The sequence below is a fragment of the Taudactylus pleione genome, unplaced genomic scaffold, assembly GCF_031769625.1.
Source record: "Taudactylus pleione unplaced genomic scaffold, aTauple2 ptg000824l, whole genome shotgun sequence".
NCBI classification, from domain to species: domain Eukaryota; kingdom Metazoa; phylum Chordata; class Amphibia; order Anura; family Myobatrachidae; genus Taudactylus; species Taudactylus pleione.
In genome coordinates this window covers 1,652,830-1,665,354 of record NW_028285226.1, presented here as the reverse complement: position 1 = coordinate 1,665,354, position 12,525 = coordinate 1,652,830, and the positions used below count along the sequence as shown (strand labels likewise).

The following is a 12,525-nucleotide window of genomic DNA, read 5'->3' as shown; positions in this document are numbered from 1 at the left end:
CCCTCTTCTCAGCACTGCCCCCTGGCTTTGCCTGCTGTGTGCCTCCTCCCCCAAACACTTTCATGAGGCAGCAGCGCAGGCAGGTGCTACCTGCACTGGGGGCAGACTTGGAAACCTCCTCCAGGCTCCATCACCAGCAGCAGCGTGCCATTTTGTCATGTTGCTGCTGGGAGAGCTGCTGCTGGCAGCTGAGGCTGGAAAGGAGTAGAATCGTCCTTGGACCTGTGGCAAACACAGGAAGGGGAGGGTACCTATAAATTATATATATTTATATATATATATATATATAATTATATACACACACACACACACACACACACTGTACATGAAAAGTCATGCACACTGATTGCAGCTAAATAGATTATCTTTTACCTTGTAGCCAATCAGGTCGGTTTTGATGATATTGGAAATTCAGCAGCACATACCTCATTGAGAGACAGGAGAAGACTTATGGAACATATTGTAGGTAGCGCATAATGCTGCAGCCATTACCCTGGAGGGAAATCCGCCTCCCAGACAGACAGTGGAGCATGGTGCCCACACTACTCACCTCCTGAAGTCAATAGCAATGGCATTGTGTAATGTACAGTCTCCCACCGACACTGGCTGCTAACTTGCAGGGGCTGCTGCGTGCGAGTCACAGTCTCTGCAGGGTAGAAACAGAGGAACTGGCATCCGCAGTGGGTTGATAGTAGAATCTATCCAACCTAACCATCAGCGATGCTCAGGAGCTCGCTGTGATTGGGAGCTGAGTGGAAGGCAGAAAAGTCACATCCAGCCCTGGTTACATGATAGATTCAAGTCAGAGAGCTCTGCTCTGAGGAGCTGCCGCCTGCCACGCATGCGCAGCAGTGCCGATCAAGCACCGCAGGCAGCGCAGTGACAGTCCCCAGCCGGTGTGAAAAGGAGTGTGTCCCATCGGACAGCAGTGCAAGTACTCGCTCAAGGTACCTCTGAGTATGGCTGGGAAGGGGGCCCCCTAAGAAAGGGGGGCCCGGGGGTACTAGCCTCCTATGCCCCCCCCTTAATCCGGCTCTGATTGGCTATACAGTGTATATTGGAGAGACAGTGGCTGTGTAAGTATAACATAGGCTGTAATGATGATATTGGCTATACAGTGTATACTGGAGAGACAGTGGCTCTGTGTAAGTATAAGATAGGCTGTAATGATGATATTGGCTATACAGTGTATACTGGAGAGACAGTGGCTGTGTGTAAGTATAACATAGGCTGTAATGATGATATTGGCTATACAGTGTATACTGGAGAGACAGTGGCTCTGTGTAAGTATAAGATAGGCTGTAATGATGATATTGGCTATACAGTGTATATTGGAGAGACAGAGGCTCTGTGTAAGTATAAGATAGGCTGTAATGATGATATTGGCTATACTGTGTATATTGGAGAGACAGAGGCTCTGTGTAAGTATAAGATAGGCTGTAATGATGATATTGGCTATACAGTGTATATTGGAGAGACAGTGGCTGTGTAAGTATAACAGGCTATAATGATGATGGTGAGCTGAGGTAACTGACTGGCAGTCTAGCTGGCACTGGGCTGCTACAGACGCTGAGATGTGTTGTCATGACGCATGGCCCCTCCTCCTCCCCCATTGCCATGATAACGCATTCCAGTTAAAACGCATCAACCAATGTGCAGACGGAGAATGTTCCGAACTGACCAATAGGAGGCGGCGTGCGGGAGATTTAAACTGGTTGTACGGAAGTTGCGAGTCAGATTCAGAGCGTTTGCTGTGCTGAGACAAAGCTGTGTAGTCGCCATTATCATGTCTCTTCGCGTTACCCGGGTGAGGTTCCCGTCTTTAACGTGTGTCTGTCCCCTGTTCTGTGTGACCGCTGTGTGTCTGTCCCCATCTCTGCTGGCTCTGGGCGTCCTGTTTGAGTCCTAATGACCTGTGAGGCTGGTTTGTCTATAGACTGCAAGATGCATGCAGGGCACTTGTTTTTTGGCCCGTATGCCCTCTTATATCCGTTTCCTATTTAAGATCTATGCCTGCCATCAGTGATTGGGTTAACACCTTAGCTAAGTAGATGCTGGGTACAAAAACCCTTTCATTTTATAGTCCCTCTTGGTTTGTTTTTAAATATTTTGTATTCGTGTATGTACCTGCTCCCTGCCAGTCTGCATGCTTTTTGAGCTATCAAGGAGGGGTGGGCATCCTAAATCAATCTTTATGGCTGATGCATAAGATTGCTCCTGGAGACATGCCTTCCTTGCCAATGTCTCTTGATCCACTGAACATGTGCCCTTGTTTCTTTCTATGTAACTGCATGACTGGCGTTTGATCCCAGAAAATAATGCAGTGTTTTAAGTGCAATTTACTGTGTAAATATGCTAATCCTATGGATGTTCCATATTACTATTTTGCATAAACAATCGACCATCACTAACTGCTGGCATGGGGGAGTTACTCCTTGGGATGGATAAAAAGCCATCGGATGGGTGTAAGAAAAGCTGCATCTAATGGCTGGCAACCATTGGTATGCCAACCTGAACTGATGGGGAAAGTACTTCCATTTAATTCAAAACATTGATGGTTGTAAAGCATCGGTTTCTGATGTCCATACCTACTGTGTCACTCCTAGGTTGCAACAGATGAACAGAGTGCTTATCTGGTAGCTTGTGTGAACTCACCAGGGTGCCTGAGCCGAACCTAAAAATGGCCAAAGAGCACAATGCCTAGGCATGCACTTTCTTAAGGGGCTTAATTGGAGACCTAGTTTAATATATTTCTCTATGCTCTTGCATAGCCTGGGAGGGAAAAATTAAAAGCTTATGTACCTGCAGAATGCTGTAAACATTAGACCTGATTATGCTGCTCCTTTTTATAGACTAACATTTTGTGACTGTTACCCTCTGTACTCCTTGTTGTGAATGTATTCAATGTACTGTATGGCCAGAATTTACGATTAGCACATATGAAATGCTTTAGCCCAGTGGCTGCACATGTGGTGTCTTCTCCACCCTCCTTATAGTATAAAACTAGTACCCAGCACTTGAGGCTGCACAGTGCCACCTCAATAGGTGAGGTAGAATTTATCTAAATATGGGATCAGTTCAATTACTGGTGAATTTCCCGTCATGTGCTGGTGCAATGGTATTGGATTACCTTCTGTGGCATACCAAGTCTTCCCCGAATCGCCACTCCCCCTGATATTAGACATTTGATCTTGCAGATATTCTTAATTCATGGAATCTCGTACTGCAAGTCTGTTGGCAGAACCCCTTAGGGGGGAATTCAATTAACTGTGGTACATTACTGCCAGCTAATTGATTTCCTGGGCTAATTCTATTAGCCCCAAAGACTTGGGACTTATTGGGGGTTTGGCCTAATTGTGGGTGGCATTTCCCCCTGTAGAGGAAACAAAAGGCATGCTGAGGCTCCATGAGCCCCTCAGCCCAAAGGCAGATCCAGGGGGCTGCATTCAGTGTGACTGCACACCTGGAGAGGTGATTGTTACTCAGCAGCAGCAGTCTCCCTTGTCCCTCTCCAGAACGCTGCACACAGCAGCATTTGGGCTGCTGAGAGGAATCCGGCACCATTGGAGATTCTATTTCACCTGCAGATATTGACTTCTTTATTGTTACAGAACATGCTGTCAAATGCTGAGAACAATGTGAAAACTGAAGCCATTGGCAAGAGGGCTCTGACTAAGCCAGGACTGCGGCCCCGTACAGCCCTGGGGGATATTGGAAACAAGGGTGAACCAAAGGTGCCTGTGAAGAAGGTAATGATGTTGCCAGTAATCACTTTCTGAAATTCTCATTGTCTGCCTGTATCTGACTAGTTCTGTCTCCTAGGAACTAAAACCCGCACTGAAGGTAGTCAAGAAGACCAAACCAGCAGAGAAGGTTCTAGTCCCTAAAAAGGTGAAGGAGGAAAATGTCTGCACCCAGCCTGCTGAGGTAATGTGCTCTGGTGTCTTAATTGGAGGGTCTCTAATTTAATGGGCATAATTTGGCTTATTTGCAGGAGATGTGTATATTGGACAATTACTGTTCTGTGACATAGTCCACAGGTTCCAAAACTGTTTTCCAGAACCCAAACAGTGCATGTTTTCCAGGTCTCCACAGAATCACAAATAAAATAATTGGCTCTACTAGTGGAACTTTTAAAATGTGGTGGTGAATGACTACACCTGTGCACGTGGGAAAACATGACCTGTGTGGGGTCGTGAGGACTCAGTTTGAGAACCTCTGACATAGTCCAGTGCCTGTTCTCCACTGCTGTCACTCCTGGTTCTTCAGAGGTATGGCTGCACACCCATGCCACTGGGCAGTGTGCCATATAAAAATTGATTGCAGAGCGTTGCATACTTAGAGGTGGGCAAAGTGTTCCACCCCAGCTGCGGTGGAACAACTCACAACTCATCCCAGCATGCACTACTAGTTTTGCTGTTATGTCATGCAGGCGATAACTTGCAGGGCATGTCAGGATACATAGTTCCACGACAGCTGGAGTGCCACATATGGCCTGTCCCTGTGTTAAGGCCCCCATACACGGTGAGATTCAAAGTTGGTAAGATCAGTTGTACAATTTCCCTTGAATTTCTTCCTTTGAAATTCTTAAGATGTGGCCAAATGGTGTATGATTGATCATAGGATAAGATGCATAGAAGTGTATCCCATCGTACACAATCAGTTGAGATCTCTCTGCAAAACCATCTGATCTGCGATCCAACTAGACTACTGTGGGGATGTGCATCGGGGTTGCAGAAGACTCAAAATACTACTATTTGCAAATGATTGGTCTGTCCAACCTGTAGAAACTGCCAATCGTGTTAAAAATCGTCCCGTGTATGGCCAGCTTTAGTTTACTGAATATTTAACTTTTGCCATTAACAGGTTGCAGTATAGTTTGTAAACCATTCTATTCATTTAATATTTAAGCTCGAGTCCAAAGAGAAAATAAGGTGACCAGTTTGAGGTAGAATATTTGTCAATGTCCAGTATGCAGTGATGCTCTTAAATGTACAAGAGCCACTAATGTGTGCTGCAACCCAAATGAACAGTGCATCATTTACTGATGACTAAGGCAGGGTACACACCTGAACGATTTGTAATCGTTCTGATTTCCTATCCAATTTCCCTTGATGGCAGAACTTCCTAAATTGAGCGTACACACTGTCCAATTTCGCATAAGATTTGACTATTTGTCAAATTGAATGTTCTGTGCAGTGGGCTGATCGTCCGGTTGTCCGTACACAGTGATTGTGCAGCACAGACAATCATAAGACGTCGCATACGACCAGCGGGAGCACGCAATTGTGCGTACACACTATGCGATTTACACAATTCATCGTTCCAATTACCTTAATCGTGCCGATATCGTCCTGGTGTTTATGCACCCTAAGGCTTAAAATGTAGACTACTACCTTATTGACATTTTATACGCTTTTCTGGAACACATAATAGATGTGTAAGGGGACAAACTCTGGAAATCTGGAGCTTGTTTCCAATGTGCAATCTCTAACACAAATGTCAACACTACACTATATAAATATGCCATAACTAGGTGAGTAGGCCTGGTACAGACCACACCCCCTTCATGTGATATTTATGGAGGTGGTAAGGCCAGGATTACATCAAAGCCTTGAGCATCTTCTGATCTGGGGGCTGTAAGGGCAGCAGTGCATTTCTGAAGTGTTCTAAGGATGCTCTGGTCAGCACTGCTGCAGAGATTCTGGGTGCCTTGTTAGGCACACTGCTAGCCAGGTGCTGCATACAGCGCTTTATATGGTGGCACTGCTCGCACCCCTTAGTTATGGCCCTGATACATATTTACCTCCTTGCTACCCACTTGCCTCTAGATAGGCTTTTCTCCTACTATGAAGGGAAGTGTTCATGTTCCCTCACATCCTGAGTACAATGTTTTGCCTGACCTCATTGGAATGGTCATACAATGGTCTAATGATACTGGGCTGCAGTAAGGCTTGCTTCATACCCTTATCTGGGTGTTATGGTTGCTAATGTAGCAATGTATATTCTTGTCCTAGGATGACCAGTGATGTACAGTACAATTGTTTATGTACTTTGTAAGTTGCTGTGGAACACTTGTGGTGCCATATAAACAAATGATGATGCACTTAAAAGTCCTTGAGAAATAACTGCTGGACAACTTCCTAGTACTGACAATGTGATGGATACATTGGGCTTATTTCTAGTGACTTCATATTTGACATGTGCATTATTGACTTGGCCAATCATAGTGACTGCATGTTCCTTGAGTTTCTTTTTTATTTTATTTTTTTATTTATTTTCAGGGTCCATAGGCTCCACAGGGAGACATTTGGGTGTAGGTGATGGGAACCAATCCGGGCACCACTCAGTTAAAGCTTTCAGCTCCCAGGATTCATTGGGTCCACTCTCCCTATATCCCTAGCCAGAGACACCTCAGTTTCATTGGTGCCCGGCTCGAGTTGGGTCACCATTTTGCAGGGGGGCTGTTAATCAGCCCCTAAAGCTTATTTCTTTATTTTACATTGAGCACGCAGCAGTAGACTGTCCGTGGGACATCTGCGCTGCCGCTCCAGTGCCGCGACTCCAGTACTGATCTGGGGATCACGGTGGGTGTTCCAGGGCACCCAGAGAGGATCCAGACCGCACCCGGACGTCAGGGGACAGGTAAGGCAGGTCGCTGCTTGTGGTGACCCGCCTGAAATGGCAGTGATACCCCCGGGCTCAGGACAGATCGGAGGTACTGGGTATGGACGCAGGCTCCGGCCATCGCGATCCACTTGACCACCAGGGACATATAGGTGCGAGAAACCAGCGTCCCAGGGGGTTAATAACCAGCCATTTAATCTAAAATGATTCAGGGAAACTCTCCCTCCATTTAAAATCTAGGTCCAGAATTGACTAAGGCAGCTGACTTAACTGTGTCATTGGATGACTGCCATAGTAGGTTCTAGATTAAGGTTTTGGGGAAACTGATCTCATTAAAGGAAGAGAACCTGTAGACCTATTACAGTAATCCAGTGAGTTTTGGTGGCAGCATTGTAACCCAAATGATTGGCAAACACTACCCTGTGATGCCATGGTCCTGCTAATTGGTGATCTGGTCAAGGTTTCCTTCCCTTACAGCAGTGTTCAATTTCTTAATGTGTCTTTAGAGCACCAGTAAGGACTAAACTGCTTTTAATGACTGTTCATTAAATAGGTGGAACCCAGCTCCCCTGCACCAATGGAGACCTCTGGGTGCATCCCAGATGAGCTGTGCCAGGCTTTCTCCGATGTCCTTATTCAGGTGAAGGATGTGGATGCCGATGATGACGGGAACCCCATGTTGTGCAGTGAATATGTGAAGGACATCTACTGTTACCTGAGGAGCCTAGAGGTGAGTACTTGCTCTATATCCCATGTGTTCCTTAACCATGTCCTACCTTGGAAAGATGAAGTAACTAAGTATCCTCTACCTACAGCTGTTGTGGTGGTTTTTGTTAACTTAAAAAAGGTTACTTGATACAAGGTATAGTTGGCTGCAGTAACTGTTCCAGCAGTACTCTGCAGTCCTTCATGATAACTAGAGCTACACCAGATGTCTTCTACAGGCTTGTGTGCTTTACATGAGTTGGGGGTTCTTGTTTGTCTCCAGTGTTCTCACCTGTTCATTCCAAAATAAATTAATCAATACATGGCCTTTTGATGCCTTTTTAGGATGCACAGGCAGTGAGGCCAAACTATCTCCAAGGTCAGGAGGTCACAGGCAACATGCGAGCAATCCTGGTAGACTGGCTGGTCCAGGTTCAAATGAAATTCCGCCTGCTGCAAGAAACCATGTTTATGACTGTTGGCATAATTGACCGCTTCCTGCAGGTAAGCACTTCTTCCTTCGGTGAGAAAATTGTCTTCAGACCTGTCCTAGCTCTAAAAATTGTATTAAGCTGCATAGGAAGAGCTTGTAATGAAAATCTATCCCTGTAACTACTCTGCAGGAGCATCCCGTTCCCAAAAATCAGCTACAGCTTGTGGGGGTGACAGCCATGTTCCTTGCTGCCAAATATGAAGAGATGTACCCACCAGAGATCGGAGACTTTACCTTTGTCACAGATCACACGTACACAAAGGCTCAAATAAGGGATATGGAAATGAAGATCCTTCGTCTCCTGAAATTTGCGATTGGCAGACCCCTTCCCCTGCATTTCCTCAGGAGGGCTTCCAAAATTGGAGAGGTTAGTCACTTTCAGTATCTAGTGTACCTTAGACCATATTGGGTGCAACTCAAATCTGCTCCATGATGGCCCTAGGAAGGAGTTCCTGGAGCTATTCAATCAACTGTGGTGTTAAGCCTGACTAGAGCCACATGGGGCATGCCAAATACTGCACCATAAGCTAGATGTTTAGTTGGAGAATGCTGGTTAGTGCAACTAAAGTATCGGCAGTGATGCTACTGGCGCCACGTTAAGCTGGAAAATGGCATCACTAATGGCCCTTAAATTGGATTTCTGCTTGCACCTCAGGAGGGTGCGGACAGAAATAGTTTGGTCAGACTTAACTCTGTAAATTGAGTAGCTCAAACTCCCAAGACCTATTCAACGTGCTGAATCTAATCACCCCCATTGAATCCAATATAGCTCTTAAACCTAAGAGTAGAACTTCCGACTCTGCTGCCATTAATCACTTGTCAACTAAATACAAGTCAAAGTCCCTCTGCTTTAGACCAGTAGGGTTTTCCATTGGCATGAAATGTCTGTGCCCAATTCTAAGTATATGGAAACTTAAGGGTAAGTAGGGTCTTGTGCCAGCTAATTTAAAAATATATTAATAGCTACAATAAACGTGTTCCAAATAGAGCTGTAAAAAATTAACTGTGGCTACTGGACATCAAACTTGTCAAACTTATGTGAGTTATTTTGAAGACTAAATTCTATTGAGTAACATTCCATTGTATATAATGCCAATGCTACATATCACTTTACAGGGCATGTGTTTATTGTTTGGGGCAGGAACTGACCTGATCAAGCTTGATCCATATGTTCTATAATGCACTACAGCAGGGGCAGGTGACATGTGGCCCTTCAGCTGCTAGGGAACTACACCTCAATATGTTCTGCTACAGTTTTAGCATACACTAAGAGCAAAACTGGTACATATACTGGCATGTGCCATTCAGCAACAGCTGGAGCGCTGTGCATATCCTACACTAAAGTCCTCTTCACCGAGAGCCAGTTATCTTTCCTCTTGTATGCTCATTCTCTACAGAGTAAATTTTAAATTGTTTACTTGAGTGGGTTCCTATAGTTCTGAGAAACTGTAGATATTTTTTATTTATTTTTTTCTCACCAGGTCACTGCGGAGCAGCACAGTTTGGCAAAGTATCTGATGGAACTGGTCATGGTTGACTATGAGATGGTACATTTTCCTCCTTCCCAAATTGCTGCTGCAGCTTCCTGCTTGTCACTCAAAGTCTTCAACTCTGGTGATTGGGTGAGTCTTGTTTTGTGTGTATATAGCACTGGTGACTGCAAGAGTCTGAGTGTATAGGAGATTGGTGATTGGATGACTCTCTCATTGTTTTAATATATATGGACACAATGAGACTTACCCAATCACTAGTGTTATATATCACTGGTGAGTGTATAGAAGACTGGTGATTGGATGAGTGTATGTATAGAACACTGGTTTTGCTATTACTGCAAACATGCAGGAGAAATCAAAGCCTAAATTCCTTGTGTATTCAGACTCCAACACTGCAGCATTACACAGCTTACTCCGAAGACCTGCTGGTCCCAGTCATGCAACTAATGGCTAAGAATATTGTGAAGGTGAACAAGGGACTCTCCAAACACATGGTAAAATCTTGCTCTACTTCCACCTTGCTTAATATAAAAATACATATTTTGTGGGGTACTGATAGTATTTAGATGCACTGTTTGTTTCCCCCTGTTAAGGCACTTTCTCTGGTGTAATTGTACATTCTTTGTTTAAACCTAGTAATGTTAGGTGCCAGAGACACCTTAGTACATAGTAGGGTATCTTATTACACCTGAAGATGACCAGTGGAGACTATGCACTTAATAATTTTATTGTATGTGCTAGATGATGGGTAGAATCTGGTTGCTATAGATCATGTATTAATGTTTGGGAAATCCTGAACTGTTGTGGTGGTTTGTGGACCAAGTTTGAAAATCACTGACCTAGGCAACACCTCCAAGGAATGTAGTTGGCATCCCGACTGACACAATACTGGCAGCTGAATCCTAGTTGCAGGATCCAGACATTCCAATGGTAATTATTGGGGTAGGGTACTAGGGGGAGGGTTAGGTTCAGGCTGCAGGGGGAGGTTTAGGGGTAGGCTTAGAGTACTTGCCGACAGTATTTCAGGGATTCTGAACGCCTGTGCATTGTGATCCTGTACCTAACCCTCCTCCACTTGTCTTTTAGAGTTGTTTCTGGACTAACTCCAGTTTGTTCTGTGACTTGTCCGTTTGGGGTCTCTGAGTAATGCAATGGGAGTGGAAGTTCTGTCAGAAGTACCAATTGTAAACTCTGAATAATGCAGGTTATTAAATCTAAACTCCTCTCTACAGACAGTGAAGAATAAGTATGCAAGCAGCAAACAGATGAAGATCAGCACGATACCACAGCTGAGGTCTGACATCATTGTGGAGCTGGCACGGGCTGTCCTTTAATAGAGGACCCAACACCCTGTATAGACTGTTAATCTTAAAGTTGTGCATTTGTATATAGTTTTTTGTTTTTAATAAACTTCATTTTTATCAATTTTTCCATTGACTCAGCAAGTGTCGCTTGTCTGCAATATCATGTCCACCTAAAGCTCCCCCAAAAATACAGTAAATGGCACCCTTAGCCTGATGTATTACTGACCCCCCCCCCCCCCCCCCCCAATGCAGCTACAGGCACTCTTCCATATAGCAAAGCCTGTGGTGCTGGAGGAGTCTGGCTTACAGAGCTACAGTGGTACATTATTTGTGCCCCCACCCGAGATACCCCATCTGCTTTAATGTGGTGTCAAATCTAATCAAACATGAGCTCCTAATGATGGGTGTCTAAATAACGGTGCCTGTCATAAGCCCCACTCCAAAATCCCAATGTCCGGCTTAACTAATTTAGTTAAGGGTGACTTGGGGTTACGCTAGGAAGGGGGTTTTGGGGTCAGGCACCACTGGGGGAGGTTGGTGTTATGCCCCCCTGGGAGGTTTAGGGTGCAGAGAGGGGTAGATTTAAGCACCACCCTGGGAGAAGGTTGGGCACTAAGGGGTGAGGTTAGGGTTAGGCACCACTAAGGGAGGGTTAGTGTACTTGCCTTAGTTGGGATCTTCATCTTCCGGCGTCGGGATTTCATCTGCCGGGCTTAGTTCCGGCTGTACTGCATACCGATTCCCTGGCAGACGCCTGTTCTCATTAACTAGCGCAAGCTGCCTGCAAGGCTTGAGCTGAACCTTAACAGCCAGAGAATTATGTAATGAGCACCTAAACTTCTAACAGTGATGAGAATGTGGCATAGTTAATCAATTATATTGCACATTATGGATCTCAAATGGTGCTTCCATGAATGGACTCATAACTGATTAAAAAAATACCAGGTGCTGATTGGTTGGAGCACCACTTAAAATCTGTAATGAGTGAGGAACATCACTTGTTAAAAAATGTCCATAATGGAAAAGATTATTTCCAATAGTGGGCTGGTTGGAACAAAAATCTGGTAACGCTTGGGAGCAAATGACTGTCATTTTGCTCCTGTAAATTACCAAATGCCTGTTCCACTGTGCTGGGTATGGGATGCTGGTGACTGGTATCCCAGCAGTCAAAATCGGGCAGGGGAGTCTATAATTTCCCTGTTGGTAGGTATCCTAATGCCTAACCTTAACCCTCCCCCTAACTCTACTACTTGCCTTCTGGTTGCTTGTATTCTAAGCACTGGCTTCCCACTTGCTGGCATTATGACCGCATTCTGTTCCAACTAGCTGACAGGTTCGGTAACAGTGTTTCATGTTATGGGTAGTCAAGAATGAGCTTCACTGGAAAAAGTGAACAGAATGGTGTCCCTTCAGGGTGCACAGGGAGACCTTTGGGTTAGGTGATGGCATGGACATCTGGGCTCCACACAGTTAATTTATCTCCCATGATGCACTGGGCCTCTCACTATACACTGGGCCAGAGGCACCTCCAGTTTCATTTGGTGCCCGGCAGGAGTCTGGTCACTGTAGTGAAGTGGGGCGGTTTAACAGCCCCTGAATATCTTCAGAATATATTTCTACTAAGCACAGTCCAATGGGACATCCGCAATGCCACTCCATCACCCCGCCAGCGCCAAGATGCCGGTAGTGATCCAGGTATAGCAGCAGGAGCCCGGTGTCTGTGCTAGCCAGACACGCCTGGGACTTCCAGGACTTCAGCCGGATTCACGGGGAGGCTAAGGTAAGTTTCAGGTCATTGCTTGTGGTGGTTCAGCCCTTTGCCCCCTGGATCTCAGGAGATGACTGCAGTGGAGCCAGGCCTGAGAAACCTGCACTTCCACTTAAGACCTGCCTGGGGATGAGT

At 45.3% G+C, this 12,525-nt stretch overlaps 1 protein-coding gene across 1 annotated transcript; it reads left to right on the top strand.

The window, feature by feature from the left end:
- The first annotated feature begins 1,700 nt into the window (after positions 1–1,700).
- LOC148474648 (G2/mitotic-specific cyclin-B1) lies at positions 1,701–10,749 on the top strand. The gene is made up of 9 exons (XM_088458308.1): positions 1,701–1,807; positions 3,612–3,749; positions 3,823–3,927; positions 7,181–7,357; positions 7,678–7,836; positions 7,956–8,192; positions 9,307–9,447; positions 9,702–9,812; positions 10,551–10,749. Exons 1-9 carry the CDS (start codon positions 1,787–1,789, stop codon positions 10,650–10,652), a joined length of 1,191 nt encoding a protein of 396 aa, XP_088314434.1. The 5' UTR covers positions 1,701–1,786; the 3' UTR covers positions 10,653–10,749.
- The last annotated feature ends 1,776 nt before the right edge of the window (positions 10,750–12,525 follow it).